At 39.3% G+C, this 23,570-nt stretch overlaps 1 protein-coding gene across 1 annotated transcript in view; it reads left to right on the plus strand.

The window, feature by feature from the left end:
* c13h10orf67 (chromosome 13 C10orf67 homolog) overlaps window positions 1–23,570 on the plus strand; it is a 45,487-nt gene that overhangs the window by 323 nt on the left and 21,594 nt on the right. The window contains exons 3-8 of the mRNA XM_078287591.1: window positions 3,542–3,685; window positions 4,205–4,279; window positions 5,923–6,072; window positions 11,644–11,782; window positions 14,421–14,479; window positions 14,846–14,908. Coding sequence (XP_078143717.1) covers window positions 3,542–3,685; window positions 4,205–4,279; window positions 5,923–6,072; window positions 11,644–11,782; window positions 14,421–14,479; window positions 14,846–14,908 — 630 coding nt within the window. The remainder of the gene's footprint in view (window positions 1–3,541; window positions 3,686–4,204; window positions 4,280–5,922; window positions 6,073–11,643; window positions 11,783–14,420; window positions 14,480–14,845; window positions 14,909–23,570) is intronic.

Consider the following 23,570-nt stretch of genomic DNA (forward strand, 5'->3'; position numbering starts at 1 on the left):
GCCTACTATCAGGAAATACTAGCAAGCTCATCCAAGTATTAACTGCTGTCCGAAAATATTGTGGCCATTCCACACTAATGTCAACCTCAGCATGACAAAATAAAGTTTTGAGCACACAAACACTTACGTAAAAGTATAGCTATAGGTGATTTTCAAAGTTTAACCGTCAGACAGGCTAATGTAAATACACCAAATTATAGCCTAGACATCAGTGTATTAGCCTATCTGGTGTATTGGCATATTTACATTAGCCTATCTGACGGTTATTTTGAAAATCACCTAGGCCTACTTTACATAGCTTTAGGGATGCCCAAACAAGACACCCATTTTACTCTATAGGAAGTTTACAGTGGCCTTGCAATAGTTTATGGTATTTTTAATCTCCTATGTCGTCACTGTATTCCTATAGGGCTTATACTGTCTGCGGTAGTCAAAGTGTAGATTGACCTACTTAATGGTATTTTACCTCCTATGGTATCACTAACATTCCTACAAGGGTGGTACTCTATAAGTTTATAGTTACCCTATCATCCTTTATGGTACTTTTTATCTCCTATGACATAACATTATATCATATATATATATATATATATATATATATATATATATATATATATATCATTATACTATTTCTATAATGTTCCTGTAGTTACTTATAATTTAGCTGTGATATTTGTATAGTATCCATCTAAAATGTATTATAGGATTGGTGTAGTTAAGGGCAAGACAAACAACCCCCCACCAAAAAACAAACACAAAAAAAAAACACCCCTTCTCCCTCAAAAAAATTGAGATGACAAAGACACCAGTGAAAAATATGTAATTCCTGCAAAACCATTCAATAAGCTCAACCCCCCTGTAGAAATGACTTCCACTAACAAACTTGTCAGCAACAATGGAAATAACATTAGCCTTGTTAATTCATTTCATTCAAATTTAATTAACCTCTATGATACTGAATCACCATAGAAAAAGACTTGAAACTCCTCAGCCCTGTCAGCAATGCAAACCAGCCAAGGAAAGTGTGGAATGGAGGTATCGGCTAGATGATGAGTGACACCCTGAATGTGCATTCCACTTGATTTGCTCAGTGGTTCAATTCACTGATGGTAGCCCTTTCATCCCATTAGCTAGAAATTCCTATAACTGCGTCTCTAAATGCATGGGCCCCCATATCAGGGCTGGCCCCTGCTGGGAGGGCATATGGGCTGCTTTGTTGGCAGGAAGGGAGTGTGTGTGCAGGGTCCACCAATCACTGCCCTCGCCTGGGGAGTTAAACAAATTGATTGGCAGGCTAGTGGCGGCCAGTTCCAGAGACTGGGGTCCCCATTCATCCCAACACAGAGCTTGGAAAGCAATGCACTGAGCCAGTTGAAAGGCCAATAGCATAAGGGGAATTTTGTTATTCTTTAAAATGTTTTTATTTTTTATTTTCCTGGGAACGTAGACGGAACTCCATGCAATTTTCCACCCTGCTTCACATTTATACAGTTACACACCTTCACACTGGGAGCTGCCCAGTACAACCACAGTCTTCTACTGTTGACCACTGAGCAACTCCACTGGAGCAGTTGCGGGTTCACGCTAGAAAGGGCAATAGATTTTGGGTGGTCTAGGCCAACAAGCCATCAATTGAAGTGGAATTAATAATAACTCCTTAATTAATTAATAAAAGTATATAATTACAACTACTATATGATACTATTTTCTTGTGTGATTTTGAAAATGTAACACAGGTTTGTACAGAAAGTAAGTCTAGGAAAACTCTTGGAGGGACAATTCTAAAATTCTGCTGTCGATTGACTGTGGTTCGGCCTTTCTCAAAGGAAGAGTAGTTATTTGGGGGGCGGGGGTGGGGGGTGGGGAATTATTCATTCACTTTCCCCAACCACATTTTCCCATTTTTTAATTGTAGTCTTTTATTTCTCTTCACTTTGAGGGGGAGCAAATTTCAATACTCGGTCCACAGCTACCTTAAAAACTGCTTCTTAGCATTGCTAGCATTTCTCATTGAAACCAATAGGAAAGCCGCTAGGAACATGTCTGCAAATTACGGAGTTAAATTGAAAATCTCCAAGTATTCCTATAACTGATCTAGTGGGATGAGTGGTGATACTGGTGGGGGGAATGAAAGATGAAATGCCTTTAGACTGGAGCACTGGCTAAATGGACTGGACACATGCTGGGTTTTTGTTAGGAAACTCTCTCCGGCCTTGTTTCTCTCTCAAGTGCTTTCTCTTCTCTTCTCTTCTCTTCTCTTCTCTTCTCTTCTCTTCTCTTCTCTTCTCTTCTCTTTCATTCATGTAACATGATAATAATGAACATGATTTGTTTGTAGGCTATGTTGTTTTTTATGACCATAGTTATATTTGGTGTATTTGGTGTTAGGGTGTCAATGTTCTTTTGTGAACAAAATGAACAAAGGAACATTCATAACCAAGGTTACATCTAAGCTCTGTGCATTATTCAAATATTAACACATTACTCTCGTGAATTAATTAATACATTAATAGTTCATGTATTGAAACTAAGAGTGCATTCAATTGTAATTGGGCCACACTCACAAATGGGTGTGTCATGCCTCCTGTAAATATGATAACTTCTTATTTGGTTTGGAACTCCGAAATGGATCATGTGTTGGGTTAGTATGTTATCTGATTACATAGATCCAATAACAATCAGTCACGTACACAATATTAGTTCACATTATCAGTTTCAGACTCAACTGAATCTTTTATTTTCAGACCTAAGAGGGTCAATTTTCATTTTTATGAGTATAATTTAGGGCTGCAACTAACGATTATTTTCATTGTCGATTAATCTGTTGATTATTTTCTCGATTAATCGATTAGTTGTTTGGTCTATAAAATGTCAGAAAATGGTGAAAAATGTCGATCAGTGTTTCCCAAAGCCCAAGATGATGTCCTCAAATGTCTTGTTTTGTCCACAACCCAAAGATATTCAGTTTACTGTCATAGCGGAGTAAGGAAACCAGAAAATATTCACATTTAAGAAGCTGGAATCAGAGAATTTTGACTTATTTTTCTTAAAAAATTACTCAAACCGATTAATCGATTATCAAAATAGTTGGCAATTAATTTAATAGTTGACAACTAATCGATTAATCGATTAATCGATTAATCGTTGCAGCTCTAGTATAATTTACTTATGTTATTCTAAAAACCCATGGGAAGTTCAGTCTAGATATGTGAACATGAACAATCCTGAAGGACTGACTTTGTGAACACATTATAGGCACATTATCTTTCATAACTTTTAGCATGACAATGCAGTGAATCTCTTTTTACATACAAAACTGATATTACAGAATGACATTACAACACCGCATAATGATTCTCCATTTCAACTCTAGCTTTTGTCTCTTGAAGACATCACAGATTAGAGATTTGGAAGCTGATTCTCTTTTGTGAAGAGAGAAATGAACATTATTAAAAGGATCCCTGATGTAAAATATTAGTGCGGAACCTGGCTTATGTGTGAGCAATCTTTTATTCGATTCATGTGTGATGTTATTTGTCAGGAACTTGATGTTTTGAAGAAGGACATCAGTGTGAAGCTGAAGTTCATCAAGTCTCAGTATGAGTCCAGACTACAACAGGAGGCTGATGGATTTTACACCAAGATCTCTGACAAGGTCCGATATCTGGAGAGACATCATAAAGAGGTATGTTTTCAATGTCCAGTCTTAGTAGTAGTAGTAGTAGTAGTAGAAGTAGTATGGAACAGGATTAGGGCCATGTGTGAAAAATGTATTTGAGTTTTGAGTTTACAGACAGAATTCTGAGTTTAAAGTCAGAATTCTGAGTTTAAAGGCAAAATTCTGAGAATAAAGTCAGAACTCAGAATTCTGAGTTTAAAGTCAGAATTCTCTTTATTCTCAGAATTCTGACTTTAATCTCAGAGTTCTGACTTTAAACCCAGAACTCAAATAGAATTTTCATGGGTCCCAAATCCTCTTCCGTACAATAGCAAGGTGCACCCAAGTTTTGTCCAAAATCAAGTAGTTTCTGTGATGTATTCTGTTTCTTGTGTTGTGTAAGTAAGAAACACACAGACAGAGACAGACGCATTAGTGATAAGCTTAAGTGTAAGGTAAGCAGACAGTTCTGTACATGATCATGATATAATGAAGCCAAACCGCATTCTTCCTCTGTGCTAATTTCCCCTTGCTGTTGTATTCTAGAGAACTTCAGTCCTGCGGAGAAGCTACCAGCAGCAGTTCAATAGTGCCATAGCAGTGCTCAAAGCAAACTTCAAGGTGCGTTTTGCGCAGTGTGTCACTTCCTCTTCAACTTCTCACACAGTTTCAGCTATTTTCTGATCATTAGTCTGTGTTTCCCACAGTCTTATAGCTTATTCATGGTGGTGGCAGGCTGGGATAATTTAGATACAGAGTAAAACAGTGGAAAGGCAATGCATTTATGTTGCTGCAAAATATGTGCATGCAATGTTATACACAATGATCTATAGAGCAATCATGTTGAGATGAAACTGAGTAGACGTGCTTATTGATTTATAGTATTAAAACATATATTTTCCTTGCTGTTTTGTTTCACTGGCAAAATATTCCTTCACAAAAGCTTCACAAAGATCATTCATTCCAGTTTATGCACGCATAATTAACGCTTAGGTAGAATAAATCCAGCGCATGCAACACCTGCACCACAACGCAATGCATCTGCAACAGAATGATACAGTGGTAAGTGATTCTCTCATTTGAAATTAATGAAATTCCACTGGATAGTAATGGGATGAACAGACGGTAAGCGAATAAGCGGCCAATATTTGCCATTCGCTTCAATCGTGTAGGGAGACCAGATTTCTTTGCAGTGACACAAGCAGACATGGAAGTCTGCATTCAGTGAGCGGTGGTTGCCATAGAAACAGTTAACAATCCAGCTTCCTACACGTGCCCCTGCCAGGTTGCATGCAACTCTAAAATAACTAATTTTATTCATCTGTTTGTCTGATTGATCAGTTAATAAAATCAATCAAATCAATTAATTACTGATGTTATATATGTTATATATGTTATAATTTTATACTTTTTGCGTTTTTGTAATGCATGTATTGTGTGTAACCTATTTATTGTTGCACTGGTCTGTTGTATGTTATTATTAACTACTGGCTGTTAAGCAAATTGCCCCTTGGGGATATTAAAGATTTACTCTACTAACATCGGTTGCTTTGGTTAATGAGCCTGCTGGCTAGTTAGCTAGCTAACAGTTTGTTCAGGTTAACTGAGCTGACTCATCTCAAGCTACAGCTCAGAGTGTTTTGGAGTAGAGACTAGAGCTAAACACAAGACAACAAATCTGCCTTATCAGACTATTCACCTTTACTTACCCTATAACATTGCTGAATGGACACACAGCCACACCACAACAGTCTGTTTCAGGTATCTCTCTTTTTCTAGCCTGGCTGTTATATTTTTAGCCATTATTTGTGTATAGCCAGTTCTCTAGCACTTTCTAGGTGCTTGGGTGGAGGGGGTATGCATGATTAGAGTCAGTTAAACTATGTTAACCAAGTGCTGTGGCAGCACAGTGTTGTTGTAACTAAGAGAATCTCTGAATAAAATATTTAATTCCTGCCTTGACTTAGCCTCTACAGTTAGAAAATCACTGAGCTACTTCCTGGTATGTGGATGTACTGCGCACTAGCCCCCAGTTGACTGCTGCTTGTGTGACTACTGTACTGCCAAATATAGGAGCGCACACTGTATTTCCCATATGAGCACCTAATAACTCACTGTACTCAGTCTTTTGAATCATATTGAACTTATGAAAGTCCACTTATCAACTGCACTAATATAGAAGTACGGTTTCTCATCTTCTCTGCATAGTGTTCTTCTCAAGTGTCCATTTAAACCTACTGTGTTACCTCTCATATCTCTAACAGAAATACTACATGAGGCAGTCTGGGAACACGATGGAGGTTGATCCCTGCGGCAGTTCATCAAGACTCAAACAGCTGATGGACGAGATTGCAGAGCTGAACTTTAAGATAGAGTGTATGCGTGAGGAGCTGAAGTACAAGGAGAATGAGAAGGTAATGCACAGGACTGTCAATGGGCTTGACATGTATTCTCTTTCCAGTGAAATTCCATCTTAACATCCCCCCTCCCCGGCCCCTGCCATCTCCCTTGTGCAAAATCAATGTAGTGAGCATCTCCAGAATTGCGTCCATTGCTCTACAATACCGGTAGGCAGGGAGGGACTGAAAGACAGTTAAAGTCTACAGTTCCACTTCAGCAGCAGTTGCCATCAGTATACAAGTGTTTTAGCTATCTGTGTAATATTATGCTGTGGATATTTTAGACCATTTGGTGTTTTTGTAATGACAGCAAATGACTACAAAATTATTAATAGTAGTAGTAGTAGATGTAGTAGTAGAAATAGTGGTAACAGTAGTGGCAGTAGTAGCAGCAGTAGTAGTTGTAGGTAGTAGCAGTAGTTATGTTATGATGAATATAGACAGACCTAGAGAGGCAGATAGAGGCAGTCATCTGTTGATGCCAAATTGAATGGATCAATGCCCACACAGATTAAGCAGACCAGCAATTAGCCAGGGCCAGTCAGCCAGCAAGACACCAATGCATGGACAACAACAAAAACAAGCCAACCAGGAATGGCATACTGGACAACACACACACACACACACCCACACACACACACACACGCATGCACAGATGCTAACCACTAATCCCTGGATGATTATTGTGTTTCTTTTAGTTATTTCTTTTGTCGAGGCTGTTTATGACGCTCTGTCATGCCTTCAACTGCATGCAGCTAGCATTCATAAAGTCAGACTCATGAAGCGTGACTTTTGACTCTGACTGAATCAATTTTTGCTGCCCTCCTTTTAATTTTCTTTTCTTAGCATTTCAGCGTGTCGTTTTGCCAACCTGAATGAATGCGGGTGTTATTGAAGCCTTTGTCGCCGCTATTGAATTGAAAAGTTCCTGGACTCCTTCCAGTCGAAACAGAAAGCGCCCTTTCAGATCGTTTATGAAAAAAAGTAGAGATTTCCTTTACTCAAATATGATCTCTGCTCACAAAACAGTACTGACGTCTTTCATACTGAAAGAAGTCAATGAAGGAAACCAAACTGGTGAGAGAGAGAGAGAGGGAGGGAGTAGGGATAGAGCACACACACACATACACACACACACACATGGTCACCAGTTACAATTCCAAAATGCCTCTCATAAAACATCGTCAAACATCTTCTCCATAGGTTTTGTTTTTATTGAGGATCATTCACACTTGATGAACCTTCATTTGGACTTAATATAGAGGAAACAATACTGTAAAAACCTGTGTGGAATTTCCACTGACTTAGATTCAGACTTTTTCACCTTATTATAATAATTATCCTTATCACAATGTCCCACCTCAACATCCCGCATTATGTCCCGTCCCAACATCCTGTCCCAACATCCTGTTTAAGCTGGAAATGTGGCGAATTGTGGACACAAGACACCATCAAATTGCTGTTTCTTTGTAACTTTAAATGCTTTGCATCCACTAAATACAGTTTAGATAACATTAAAATGTTCAATTTCTTTGTTGGTTTTAAGGACCTTTAAAGACAAAAAGTATTATTTTTCCGCATACAGCCTGACTTCCCTTTTGCATTACTATATACTGCATGTGAGGATATTGACTTAAATTCATTCTCTAAGCCCCAATATAGTGTCTAACCCCAACCCTGATACTTACACTTACCATAAAGTGTCCTATTTGCAAAGAAATATTGACAAAATGTTGCAAAATTTAGAAATGTTGCAAAAAATATAATGTGAATTAGGCTGAAGTGAATAAATCGTCTTCTTGAGCGTTTTAAAAAACATCCACCAGAAAAATTTCAAGTCTTTCAAGAATTGACTAGTGTTGATTAGTACTGAGCAAGTTATTAATGTGCTTTACCCTACGTTCACACAGAGAGCAACTTCACTGATGGTCTCTATTCTGACTGGGGGTGCAAGTGGCTACAATTCACATAGTCATCTCTGTCACATTCTACGTTTAATGCAGGATTTTCAAAGTCGGTCCGCTTTTACCTATGTATATTTATGTCTCTAATGGCACTGGGTCTGTTGATTTCTCTAACCGTTTTCTAGTCTAACACTTCAGCGCATATAATCTGCGTCACCCGCTGGCAGCAGGCTTCTACTCTGAGTCTGTACGTTGCTTAGCAACCCTCACTGCTCCCACACATTTTCTTAAGATGTTCCAAGTTTTTACCTTTTTTTTCATAATCAGTTGTTTTGGGAGGCACATGATCAGCGTTGTGTGCCTCCTGTCAGTATCTTTCTGCAGGAAAGCTAATGATCCTAAAACAATCAAACAATTAAATGACTCTTCTCCATTTCATATACCAATGGTGTTATTCTAAGTTCACTCTGATGATTAGTTTTATCTACAGTATAAAATGTGGAAATCAAATATATGCGATCGATTTAACAAACGTGGCGGTGTAGGGGCTCAGATGAGAGAGAGAGACAGAGTTAGTTGAGAGAGAGGGAGAAGGTCTGCCGGGGGGACACCTACGCTACGCCACCAGCGGGTGACGCAAATTATATGCGCTGAAGTGTTTAGCATGTTGCTAGCAAAAATACTGCTTAGACTAGAAAACAGTTGCAGAAATCAACAGACCCAGTGCCATTAGAGACATAAATATACGTAGGTAAAAACGGACCGACTTTGAAAATCCTGCATTAAACGTAGACTGTGACAGAGACGATTATGTAAAACCCCATTCATTTTCCCTATAGAGAAATTGCTATGGAACCGGAATTCCATATTTGGGCTTGTGAGCATCTGACTTACGTTGTAGAGAAATAGAACGATTTAAATGGCTGGAATCAACTTCTCATCCATTTTTCCTATCCACCTTTTCTCAGTTGACCAGCTTGTTGAGCATCCATACATTGGCCGAGTTTCCCTGGTTGCTCAGCTATACAGGAAATAAATGGACTTCCAGTGATTAGCTGATCATGTTGCTTGCAGTGTGAACATATGGTTATTGTCAGCTAATGTTGATCAAGATGAAAACAAAGAAATGCACTTGCTTATGTTGTACTGTACCAACTAATGGTCATACATGGTCATACACGACTGACGCTTATACATGTGAGAAACAACACACACACACACACACACACACACACACACACACACACACACACACACACACACCCACACACGTCTGCTTGTGTGTGAGTGTCTGTGGGTGGACAGGCCCAGCTGCCTATGTTGGCCCTCCACAAAGCACTGACCTGAGTGACAGCAAGCAGCCCAAACAGTATGAGACACATTATCCACCTCAACACAAACAGACCCCCTGAATTATGCTCTTTGTATCTAATATACTGCTTTCATTTCAAAGGGAGAGAGAGAGCGAGAGAGAGAGAGAAAGAGAAAGAAAGAGCTTTTTATTATTCATTGGAAGTGGTGGGAGGCAGAAACTTGTACCATTGCTTTGTCCCAGAATGGAACTCATATTTGCTACACAGCTTGAGCGGCATGCCTTTTGTGTTGCACATTAAAGGAGAAGTTGAAAAGGCAGTGTGTGTGTGTGTGTGTGTATGTGCGCGCATGAGTTCATCCGTTGCCATCATCAATGCAGTAGTAACTTCTTGCATATGTGTGTGTGTGTGTGTGTGTGTGTGTGTGTGTGTGTGAAAGTGTGTGTGTGCAATTACAATTTATCACTATTATTGTAATTAGTAGTAGCAGTAGCAGTAGTATTACTAATAGTAGAGTAAAATTGTATGTTGAAGAATTACACTAGTAGCAGTGAGTGATAGTAGCAGCAGTAGTAGTAGTAGTAGCAGTAGCAGTAACAGTAGTAGCAGTAGTACCAGTAGTAGTAATGGGAGTGTGTCTATGTTCCCTCAGCCCTATGTTCCCTCAACCCTATCCCAACTTAGCTTCTGACAGCCTTGACCGCAAGCTTGCTCTAACCTTAACCTCAGTGATCTCATGCCTCAACCCAACCACCTCATCTGCCCTGGAACCACTCGACTGTAAGCAACCCTAACCCTAACCTCAACCATACGAGCTCCTTGCCTAAACACATAGGGCAGTAGTAGTAGCAGCAGTAGTAGCAATAGCAGTAGTAGTAGCAGTAGCAGCAGTACTGGTAGCAGTAGCAGTAGTAACAGTAGTAGTAGTAATAGCAGTAGTAGCAGTATCAGTAGAAGCAGAAGTAGCAGTAGTAGCAGTAGCAGTAGTAGTAGCAGTAGCAGCAGTAGCAGTAGTAGTAGTAGTAGCAGTAGTAGTAGTAATAGCAGTAGTAGTAGCAGCAGTAGTAGCGGTAGCAGTAGTAGTAGCAGTAGCAGTAGAAGCAGAAGTAGTAGTAGCAGTAGCAGTAGCAGTAGTAGCAGTAGTAGTAGCAGTAGCAGTAGTAGCAGTAGTAGTAGCAGTAGTAGTAGCAGTAGTAGCAGTAGTAGTAGCAGTAGCAGTAGTAGCAGTAGTAGTAGCAGTAGTAGTAGTAGCAGTAGTAGTAGTAGCAGTAGTAGTAGCAGTAGCAGTAGTAGCAGTAGCAGTAGCAGTAGTAGCAGTAGTAGTAGTAGCAGTAGTAGTAGCAGTAGTAGTAGCAGTAGCAGTAGTAGTAGTAGCAGTAGTAGCAGTAGTAGTAGCAGTAGTAGTAGTAGCAGTAGTAGTAGCAGTAGCAGTAGTAGTAGTAGCAGTAGCAGTAGCAGTAGCAGTAGTAGCAGTAGTAGTAGTAGCAGTAGTAGTAGCAGTAGTAGCAGTAGCAGTAGTAGCAGTAGTAGTAGTAATAGCAGTAGCAGTAGTAGTAGCAGCAGTAATAGCGGTAGCAGTAGTAGCAGAAGTAGCAGTAGTAGTAGCAGCAGTAGCAGAAGTAGCAGTAGTAGTAGCAGCAGTAGCAGTAGTAGCAGTAGTAGTAATAGTAGTAGGAGTAGTAGTAGTTGAAAAGGCTTACGCGTGCGTCTGTGTGTGTGCATGTGTGTGTGCGTGTGCATATGCCCAATTGAAAACAGAGTTTGAAACTGTCTGTTTACTAATAATAGGGCATTGATTCACTCATTTAATGCACATACAGTATGTCACAGATGATAACAATAATGATATGTTTTCACTTTTCATACGGCATATAATTCATTATTCTCTGTATGTTCTCATATTGCACTTATGTTTCATGTTTTTCTTTGCCTCAGTTGGTTCTACTGCTATTACTGCTGCTATTTTGTACATGCTAATAATGCTGTAATCCATACCTTGTCATAGTTTCATTCATACATTTCCACTTAGCATGCTCTAGTGTTGAAATTGTAAGTTGCGTATGTTTGTATGACCCTCATTTTGCTCTATCCTCATGTATACTCTATTTTCTTTGCTGTATCCTATTACTATTTGCTGCTGCAACAACCCAGTTACCCTATGGTGATCATTAAAGTTTCACCTTCATTTAATCATGCATGAACAAAACTTACTTTATTTAACTTAAAACCTCACTGACTGAATACAGTTTGACTCAACCAATTCTGTTATGGTATGTGATCCTGTGTGTGTGTGTGTGTGTGTGTGTGTGTTCTTATGTGTGTGTGTGTGTGTGTGTGTGTGTGTGTGTGTGTGTTTGTGTTTGTGTCAGGAACCGGAGGAGGATATAGAGAAGAAATATCTCCACAGTGAGAATGCCAAGTTGAGAGACAACATGGACAATTTGCACATTGAAATGGAGCAGATCAAAGATTTGTTGGACACTAAGGAAGAACACCTGGAGCATCTCGGTATTATCCTCTTTTACAAGATTATCTGGAGAATCTATGAGACTAAAGAGGTATACCTGTCAATATTAGAATTCAGATGTTCAGTGGTGCCCAACGTGGGGTCCGGGATCCCTTTGAGGTCTCTGTAGATGATGGAGGAAGTTGAAAGGCCTCTCATATTAAAGAGATGTTAAGAGCTCAGCTGTAGCCTGCTGTATTCAAATAATTTTAGATGTTTCTTCAAGTAGAAAAACTAAGACAAATGTTGTCAAATCTTGAATGATAATGATGCTACAGTGGGAGGGGTAAATAAAAGTGAGGGTAAGCTGACACATACTGCTAATTGTTATTCAGTACAGCCATTCAACTCACTCTCAAAGCCAGTAGATGAGAGAACTAAGACTTGATCCTGTATTATCATCAAGATGTAAATCTTGGATCTGCTCCATAGACAATGATAAAGACACAACATTTGTGGACTGAGAGAGAGACAAACTGAGTGCTTGTTTTAATTTTTGTCTGTTCTAAAACCCAAAATGTAACCTTGGTCAGAAAGAAAATCCCTTTGGGTGCTCTCTTGGGTTTCATCTTTACCATCTTTACCATCTTTACCTATTCATTCTCTATGGAGCAGCTATGGAGACCTCCAAGTAAACACACAAGGGCCCCCTATTCCCATATGGGAAGATTTTAGTTGATGATTTAATGTTGAATTGTAGAACTGTCTACACTGTACATAGGGAGATAATGGTGAGAGTGAAACCTATGATTAGAATAGTCATCCATATACATGGAATTGGTATTATTTATAGTCAATGAAATGATAGTGAAAGGGCCCCTGGGTGTCTCCAAACCCCAGTTTGAGAACCACTGTCACTAATCCATTAGTCACTAATCACCCTCAGGGAGCCACTGTGTATGAACCCATGTGTGTGTGTATGAGCCCTCATGTGTGTGTGCGCGCATGCACACTCATTTACGTATTTATGAGCGTTCATACCGCATAGTGTTTGACAACACTTGTTGTATTTGACCGTTGTCGGACAACGTGTGGGAGCCCTCTGAGAGAAGGCAAACAGCACACAGGTGTTTTCACAAGTTTCAAGGGCTTCTTTATCTAGCACAAATGTTTGACTGCCATTCAGCATGCTTATGTAACTTGGCCAGCCACCTGAGAGGTCTCTACAGCTTCCAGTAGCAACGCTAACAAGACAAATATACACCATATCTCTCTGTGATAGATGGGTTATTCACACCAGGGACAGCCAATGGCCCCCATGTTTGTCAAAACCCTTAGAACTAGAGTGTTGATCTCACCTGAAAGGATAGAAAGGACACTTCCTGATGTATCAAGCTAAGGCCTTGATCACATAGGACACCTTTTTGAAAGCCTGCACCTTTTTTCAGTTATTTGCAGTAGTTTGGTCACAGCAGGTGCATGCCTCGTCCAAACTATATGCGGTTGGCATTTTGGAGATGCTGCATTGGGCTTCAAGTTGAACATGTCTTGACTTTAGTTGCACAGCGCATTACGTCAATGTGAAAATAGTCCTTGAAACGATCTCTTGGATTAGATGATACAACTCTCGGTGCTCTGTTCTCCCTAGGGGGACTCCTCATCCTCTTCTTTAAGAGCAAGCAGAGCAATCACCAACTTTCGGTTGTCCATTTTTATTTACATCAGTGCTTTCCCCTCTGTTACTTAAACTTAACTATCTAATGCTAATTAGAATTTCACCATATAATTTCAATGTATTAGCATGGTTTCATGTGTATATGGTGTACAAGAGTCAGAGAGTTTGTATGTTTAACCCACCTGTCCCTTCATTCGTAATTGTAATCAGTAATTGGTAGTAGGTAATTGTAATAATACATGCAAAATAGTTTCAAATATCAAATTCAGACAATTTCTATCAAACAGTCTGTGCCAGCCACCTTAAATGTCCCTGACAAATGAGCAGTCAAGAATATTGATTTGAATGGAAACCAATCCTATCCTTTCAAATCATGCATTAGATTTACAGTGTGATTCCATGAAGGCCAACAATAGTAATCAATTCTATTTAATTACTGTAGTAGCTGTGATCCATGATTTTGAATAGAGCAAGGCTTTAACACTGTCAGGGTTAGGGGTTCCATTCCCTGTGTAACTCAATGGGCAGAGCAAAGCACTAACACTTTCAGGGTTGAGGGTTCTATTCCATTCCATTCAAAGCTTATTGGTAGATCCTTGTCACTGCCTTTGTTGGCGTTTCGTTCCGGTGCTTATCAATGGGGTTACAGCATATTAACTTCACATTACCAGTCCACTGTGCGAGAGAATGTAGAATAGAATAGAAAAGCAAAGAGCCACCTGCTTAAGGGTCTTCTCTATGGGGCTGCGACTAACTTAGGAGTTGGCTGCAAACACACACTAGAACTTTGAACCCAGTGGTTTGGAGGTCGGAACCTGGTCAGGACCCTGTCAGGGCGAAGAGGGCCACTCTGGGTTCAAGTGGACCATCAAAGTGACCAGGGACAATGGGGCTCGGAAAAACACACTCTGACCACACACACACACACACACACACACATATACACACACAAGCACACAGACACACTCGCAGCTTTCCCAATAACCTTTTTCTGTGTTCAAATGTGCCATTTCTCTCTTACACAGTCAGTGAAATTGAAGAACTGCAGGACAAAGCTGTGGAAAACAAGAAGGCCATGCAGCAGGTACATGTACACGTGTGTATCTGTTAACATATTGGCCAGTGGCAGCTTCAATCCAAAAATATTGATGTTAGTCTTCAAAAATCTGTGTTGGTCAAGTTGCCTGTGAGGGGTGTTTATGAACTTTTATACTGATCACTGAATTAGGCCTTTAATTATGATAAAAAAATAATCATATTCATGATTTAATCATGATATCATATGACATCATAAAATAATTACTCAGTAATCGTCATGTATGTTGGTGGAACCAACAATTTGAATACATATTGCTTTATTTAGACCTACAGTATGTACATGTATACAAGAGGAAAATGTGAACCTTTTGGTCCTAAATCTGAAGGTAAAAGACTGATGATTGTGTTTCAGATGGCGTCTGACCGTGAACAGCTACAAGTTCACCTGGCCCGGGAGAGAGACAGCGCTGTCAAGGTGGGCGGCATTCAGAACCATTACTCAGACTTTTTTGTCTGATACCAATATACATAATTGTGGAAAAATCTTCATTAGTTGAAAATTGTTCATCAAAGTGTTTTCTCCAACATAATGGAAATGCTGCATCGAGATGCTGCATCATTCATGGGGGATAACACATGTCCTGCAGGCTTGTATAAGAGTTTCCTTGGTGGTTGCATGGAAAATGACCTCCATTGACTGCTATTGGCCAGTAAAATTTATCATTTGCACCTGCATCTTTATATACAAAAAGAAGAATTCAAGGATTTTTTTTTTCTGTTGTAAATATAACTTGACAAAAAAAATGTCAATACTAACATATCTGTGAAAGACCAATATTGCACATAATATCAGTGCACCAACTATCTATGAGGCCCTACCACCTATTATATCTCATCACTTTTTGCAAACTCCTGAATATATGCTGAATTCTTGCTGTAATAATTGGTCAAAATGCTTTTCTTAATGGGCCAAAAATGTAATAAATACTGTTAATGTAAGAAATTTCCAGATAATACAATGACATCTTCAGACTGATATTGAAATTTTTTTTTAATTACACACATTATGTAATAATTGTTAGTTACATATTACATTATCAGGAAAAAATATTACAGTATCACTCTGAGGGTGTTATCACATTATCGAACGAATAATTACAGCAACTGGTTTTATTCTATTTTGGACTAATTTAGAGAGATGCTTTATACATTTTTTACCAGTTATTATATTATCCTGCAGCTATTACATGATCAGTTGCTGTAACCCCTGCCATTGTTGCAAGGATTATTCAAATAGTACATGGCTGTAGGACTAAACCACATGAAGGCAAACCACTCCAGGAATATCAGAAGAGTATTTTAAAAAGGAAACACTTAACATAACCACAATCTGAATTTATCAGATAGTTAGTTTCTCTTGTTTCAGATCACAAAGAAACTAAGCGTGCATCCACACCAAGCATGTTTTGTGCGGTTTGTTTGAACTCTGGGTGCGTTTATTCCTTTAGTTTGATTAATTTGGCCAGGTGAGCAATGCCATTCAAACTCACCAAACTCTTGAACCTCTTCCAAGAGAACTGCAGTGCGGTTTGTTACGAGTGAGAATGTAATCCGAACAAACTACATGAAATACTCCCAAAATGCAAGGGTTTATCGGTATAAGGAGACGGATGTTGACATCTGATATGTTCCTCATGCTTAGAAAGTGATGCCAAAATGAACCGAGGGAAGTCTGGACTGACACTCATACTCAGCTATTTCTTCATGTGTTCTTGACACCAGAGAAGTTCAAGTAATGGCAAAGGGTGCAGATATGTCCATCATACTTAGCTAAAGTTACAAGGACTGGAATCAGATTGGTTTTGACCCCCCACCCCCTCCACCGCCAAAATCTGTCCATGTGAGTCCATGTGACTTTTGTTTAACAGCTCGGGCTCACTTGTAATTGAACAGTGTGAACCTAAACGAACCAAATACAAAAATAAAATAAAGTAAACTTTTATACTATAGCTTAGACCAAAGAACCAACTGACTGTAGGTGTGATTGCACCCAAATGGTAGTTGCACACCAGATGCGTTTTCACAAGGTGAATAGATCGCCTCTATTCATTGTCTATGAGACGTAAATAACCGTGTGCATATGGCATCACGGGATAGGTGGCGACGCAAACCAGGACAGCGATATGAAGAGAAAATTAAGAGAAAGTTAAATACTATGCAAACTTGCGCATAGTGGTTGTAGCGTGAGATCCAATCACATTCGGACAAAAAGCTGGAGATTTTTGGTCTTCCTGGTGTGTAACATTACTGGAGGTCGCCTAAACGCTGTTAACTTTTGCTCTGGTAGGCTGAACACATAATGTTAGCTTGCTAGCCCTCCTATCCCATCACATACAAAATAGCTTTAGCCACTTATAGGGCTGCAACTAACGATTATTTTCATTGTCGATTAATCTGTCGATTATTTTCTCGATTAATCGATTAGTTGTTTGGTCTATAAAATGTCAGAAAATGGTGAAAAATGTCGATCAGTGTTTCCCAAAGCCCAAGATGACGTCCTCAAATGTCTTGTTTTGTCCACAACCCAAAGATGTTCAGTTTACTGTCATAGAGGAGTAAAGAAACCAGAAAATATTCACATTTAAGAAGCTGGAATCAGAGAATTTTGACTTATTTTTCTTAAAAAATTACTCAAACCGATTACCGTATTTCCTCTAATAGTGGCCCGGGCCTTTATTTACCTCAACTACAGAGGGTACCAGGCCTTTATTGGAAGCAGGCTTATATTAGAGACGGGCCTTTATTTCTAATTCCCTCTGTTTGATAAGTATATTTGCTCATATTTTAGTACGAAGCCTCCTTGTTTTCTGATCTGCTTCTGTTGGGGTACGTTAGGTAGACGTTTTTTTGTTACTGCAATGCATTACGATAATTACGGTAATCGACGATGGCATGCTCCAGAGACTTCCACCGGCCGAGCCATCTTTACCGGAGTTTACAGGAGTTTACCGGTATCCACCGTTGTTTGCATGTAAGCTGAAGCTAACTGAAGCTAACTGAACCTGGGCACCGATGTGTTCCCGGTGATCCGGCCGAGATTTCGGCGGGGGTCCGGGGCTTGGATCGGAAGGATCAATGCGGGCCGTGGGCGCGGTGGAGAGGCAGCGGCGGAGAGAGGAGACGGACACGGTGCAGCTATATACTAGGTTTTGACCTAGTGTTGTTTCCTTTGTTTTTTCCCCCGGCCTGTATTTGAGACCGGCCTTTATTTGTTCGTGTCGACGACGGCCCCGGCCATTATCGGAGACCCGGCTTTTAATTGACTACAGGCCAATATTAGAGGAAATACGGTAATTGATTATCAAAATAGTTGGCAATTAATTTAATAGTTGACAACTAATCGATTAATCGATTAATCGTTGCAGCTCTAGCCACTTAGCTAGCTATCTTGCTAGTGTAAAGCAAAATATCAAGATTATGTTTTCCATACATATGCTCATGGATTACATTTGGGCAAAATGAAATGAAGAAAATTATGAAGTATAAAATAGGTCTCCATGAACAATGTTAAACAAACTAAGATTTTGCTTGGATGCTTGTCTCCAAAACACACCCAATGAAATGCCCACAAGACGATGACTTTGATAGAGCCAAGCGACGCAAAGCAATGTGGTTGACCTTGGTTGAGTAATGCGATTTTCTGTGATGGTGCCAGTCTAAAAGCAGGTTCCCTTCTCTGTGCTGTCACCATAGGTCTATACTCTATTGGTTCATATGGTTCATATCCAGTGCCCTGCCTCCCAAATAGTGGGAAACAAACACTTCCAGAGCATATGGCAGGATCTTAAAACAACTACTACATGTAGGCTCAGTGAAAGTTCAACTCCCTCCATCTCTCTCTTACTCTCTATTTGTACAACCATCCATCAAATACAATAGATGCCAATAGATTTGAGTGACTGTATTACTGTAAACCAACAGGTGAGTGATGACGAGACAATCTAAATGATTTTATTGGGTGTTATCAGTCTTTCCAAGGGAACACAGAGCCAGTTAATGATTGACAGGCTTGTTTGTAGCGATGGGTGAAACACATGGTGAATGGGTGAAATAGAGATGTAGCTTTGATACTTTATGTTGTCTTTGAGCCTTTATGGCAGGGTCTTTTTAGGTTCCTGGAAAGCCGACAGCAAATATTGATAATGAGTTAAATCTACACTGGCATTCTGCCAGGGCTTATTTTGTTTTTTGGTTTTTTAAAAATGAAAGTGATTAGAGTGATGTGAAGATGTTTTTTTTTTTTTTATGATCTCTTGAATTATGTCCCACAAGGCATTTTGGATTGGTGTCATCATTCTGTAAGGTTATATGTCACTTTTTTCGTAGAGGGTGGATGTCTCCATTTTGAACAAAACTCTTCATATCATCACATTCTAATTAGGGTTAGACCAATATTTGCCTTTTATTAGAAATCAGATATCGGTCAATCAGTTTGGTTCACCTCTGATATGATGGAGGTCCTTCCCTGCCCACAGCTAATGAATATTTTTTATTAGTCTGAGCAGAGAAATCATTTTACTCAACAGTGTGTAAAACCTGTAATGAAACCTGCCTCACCCTGCCTTAAGGCAGGGTAACCACCTAAAACTATTTTATTAGTATGGCATTCCATAAGAGTTTTAATGTCCTATGATCGTCTAAATGCCGTTTCAAGCTTTTCCACCCAGACAAGAATACAATTCTCGGGGAAAACAGTGGAATTTTTTGTGCATGAAAGTGGTCAAATTTAAAGATACTGGATATCAGTTATTGGCAGCTTCAGTCCAAAAATATTGCTACCGGCCTTCAAAAACCCATATCGGTCAAACCCTAGTTTTAATACTGCAATATTGAAATATTCATTATTGTAATATTGTAACATAATCATTAGCAATCTTGCCCAATGGTGAGTGGGAAAACAAGCCTGCTGATATTGGAAAAGTCCAGGTTGGTGGAAGTCAATGTTTGACAATGAAAAGAGAGCTTCAGAGTGATAGGTGTGCTGCCACCTCCTTTCATGGAAAATGTCTCTAATGTCCCATATTAGGTCGAGCCTCGTCGAGCCTAATCCTAAACTTTTGTAGTCACTAGCCAACTGACATTACATTTATAGTGACATGTGGATCGTTACTGGAAAAATTTAATAAATTACACATTACTTACGTTACTTTTTTAAAGTATTGAATTACTATATTACTTATTAGTTGCACTTCTCGTTACATTACTTTGCTGTACACCCTAACACGATTGTGCTAGGCTTACTCACTACAATATTGTAGCCCTAAGCCCAGATTACCAGCAGAAGTAGCCTAGTCTCAATAATAATAATAATGATAATCCTTTAAGGTTTTTAATAAAGATGGATTCTATAGTATTAAATTCAGACTTTCCGAGTCATATTTACCACTTTGGCTTGTTCATGTGCACTCTACTGGTAATTCCAATATTTCCGACATGACTTGAAGGTAGGAGACAAGGGGTGTGTTTCGATTTCATATCTGTATTTATGGAATGATAATAAGGTAATTTCCTTATCTCTTAAATCTGTATGTTTTATTTTAAAGTGTCCTGTATGGTTAATCAGTAGTTCCTGGTCTTATCATTATATCTATACATTATTTCCATTTGTATTAGTGACAGTTGTAGGAAAACTCTAACACCAGTGTTTGATTAGAGTCGTCCCTTATCCTCACAACCCCCCCTCTGCAAACGCACACACACACACACACATACACACACACACACACACACACACACACACACACAAACACACACACACACACACACATTGTTGAAGGACTAAGAGAGGCCACTTCAAACACACAGTGTCTTGACCTGACCCTTCGTCTGTTGCTAGGAGACTAAAGGGTGACATCCTTCAGCACCAGTAAAGGGCCTTGGCTTTGTTGCCTCACTGATTACATTGATTAGTAATAAGACATTTCACCGTGCATTTATTGATGTAAATTGATTAATAGATAATTGATCTAAAATATGTCTGAAGTGATTTCTTTGTAAGATTTCTTTCTTTTCACAATTTCCACAAGGTGCTTTGGCTGACAGTGTTGCGACCTTTCACAATATCAGCTCTAAACAATCGCTATCGCTCAGAAGGTTGGTAAGCTGGTAGGTCGTAATTGCCTCAATGTGTACCAGTGATCCAGTTTGGAAAAACCAGGGAAGAAACATGGACGCCTGCAACATTTTCTTAGCCCAACGTAAAATCATGTTCCCCATGCAACAGTTAATGTTATGTCAACAGTATTTAGCAACATTAGCTAGCTAGATAGCATAGAATGTTAGCAACTATATGTGCAACTTCACATTTCAAATTTATGTTTAACTATTTAACAGGTGTTTTGATAAATTTAAGGTCATGTGATGCTGGAAATCAAACTAAAGTGTATTTTGAGGATTTTATACATGTTAAAAGTAAAGTGCTCTGTAGTGTTTGCAGTGCATGCCATGACATCAGATAACTGCATCTCAGAAACCTAGGGTTGAAAAATATTGTCCTAGTTTGTGGAATTCTAGTTAGGGCCGTTTTTTCCAGTAGGAAGTTGAATTTCCGACGTTCCAAACATTTCTGGGATCAGGGTGACTACAGGGTTCTGAAAATTAAATGTAAGACTTTTTAAATAACTTTTTAAGCCTAGTATAAATAAAATTGAAGACCAGTTTCACCCCAAATTTAGCCTGTACTGCAAAAAACAATAAGGTATGCATTTGTAGTAAGTAAGTGCACCAAGGAAAAGCTACATTTTAAAGACCTAAGAACAGTATTTAAGACTCAAACGCAACATGTTTAAGATCTTTTCAGGCCTTGAATTTTTGTGATTCAATTTATAACATTTATGACTTTTTAAGGACCTGCAGATACCCCAATAACCATCTTTTAGACCAGGGGTCCTCAATCATTTTCATGTTCCAGTCCCCTAAATAGACACACATTAGACCACAGAAATTTTTTGTTGTTGTTGATTAATTATTTAATTGTAGAACTGTCATTTTGTTGGAGACCCCCTTGAACCCACCTCAAGCACCCTGGAATCCTCGCAAGCTCCCCTGGGTGCCCCCAGACCCCAGTTTGAGTACCACTGTTTTAGAACGGCTCACAAGAGGCACCTTTACGAAAGCAAAATAACGCTAACCATATGAGTGGCCTATTAGTGGATGATAATAGCCCTACTATTAAGAGAGTTGGCAGGGCGGCCCGATAGAGGGAACATCAGGGAGAGGGAGAGAGAGAGAGCACTTATCCTCACATCTCAGTGAATGGAAGTATAATTCAGGCATCAGCCATGCGATAGCAATCAACAAAACACTAATGGGCAATTTATCCGTCAAAAGGGGCAGTCACCTTTTAGTGAACAGACATAAAAGACATATTGGTTTGGGATCAATAGTACTATTCTCACTGATAGAATCTCTCTCCACTCTCCTTATTCAATACAAAGTGTTAGATGGATAGATGGATGGATGAATGGAAGGTTGCCTGGTAGGATGAATCTTACTGGGGTTAATGTATGGTAGCAGATGTTGGTTACGGCCTTCTATGGAAAAGGTCTCCATCCTGCTGAAGACCGCTTGCTAATAAAGACCTTGCCCCTCCAGGTCACTTCAATCACCCATGAAAGACCACATCCCTTATCCATATTTTTGTCTCCCCGCCCCACACACACATACTCTCTTCCCTTTCTTTTTTGTCTTTTGACTGAAAAGTCCAGTGTTCAAGTTCTACACTGTGGCACGGTGGCATGGCCTAAAATGTGAAAGATGGGTTGGAAACTGTGGTTTTCAGCATTATTGTAGTGACTTTGATCAATGGCGCAGATAATAGGGCTTGTATGGTTTGGGGGTGTTTGCTGAGAGGGACCCCCCCAGTGTGAAGCCAAAGCTGAGACTAGGATATCCCAGCGTGTGTGTGTGTGTGTGTATGTTAGTTTAAGCCCTCCTTACAGACATATTACTGAAAGTCAAATATGAGTGAGAGAAATTGAGAGAGATACTGGCATTTGACGAAACAAAACTTTTGTTCACACTGCTAAACATTCCTTGGGCAAGCTAGCTAGTTTCTCTTATTATAAAGCAACAATGCTAGCAAGGCATATTTAAGAATGTTGAATGTTATAATTTGACAAGTGTCTGGTAAAGAAAAAATAGCAGACAGGAACATGACATCAACAATAACAACAATAAAATTCTTCTTCTAAAAAAAAAAAAAAAAAAATTCTTTACACAGTATCATTGAGTTGGCCATTAAATGATATGAACAGTTTATGATGTTTTCCTTAGCACTATTCTATTGGCCAACTAGATGTAGACATATTTTCCTTGTTTCAATCCTATCATTGTTGTTAATGATGGAAAGGAAAATGGCCGGTACCATTTTTGCCTTGGCTCCAAAAATGTTCAGTGCTTCAAACTGTATATGTATATCAAAATGTATGCCAATTACCATTTAGGCAAATATGTACATTTTGGCCTATTTTTGGTCCGTTTCACCTGGACTAATAGCATACGCCTACTTGTCCAAGAGCCTTTCTTTACAGTGCTGTCTTATTTTCTCTGTTATTTTCAATGGGAAGGACTTGCTTTAGCGATAGAACTTGAATATATTTGAGCACTATGGTTCGATACTTTCATAGTAACAGCAGTAGCAGCAATAACCACAAACATAAGCACTTCCCACAAGCATCTGTTTAGTGCTGCTAGCTAAATGGGGCCTGATGCACACAGGGCTAACAGATTAAATGTTTAGGTGAACCTTTACACTAAATCAATCAGTAATCAGGGCATTTGTAATATTTTCAGGGGAACGGTGTGGGATTTTGAAAAAATCAGCAACAAATTCATCTTTTCCGGGTAAGGTGGCCTTGTGCTCTGCAAGGTGCGGTAGGAAAAGCAGGTGCAGTCTTTTAGCTCTGGTCTGTCTCTATCTCTGTGCTATGTGTGATCACATTATTGTGTTGGACCTTTGTGTCCACTCTTAATGATGGGCCTCTCAGTCCCTAAGCGCAAACAGATACATACATCTACTAGCTTGCCATTATATTAGTTTTACGACAATGGCACTTTAAAGACACCACTCCTCTTCG

Source organism: Centroberyx gerrardi, chromosome 13 (genome assembly GCF_048128805.1).
Source record: "Centroberyx gerrardi isolate f3 chromosome 13, fCenGer3.hap1.cur.20231027, whole genome shotgun sequence".
Taxonomy (NCBI): domain Eukaryota; kingdom Metazoa; phylum Chordata; class Actinopteri; order Beryciformes; family Berycidae; genus Centroberyx; species Centroberyx gerrardi.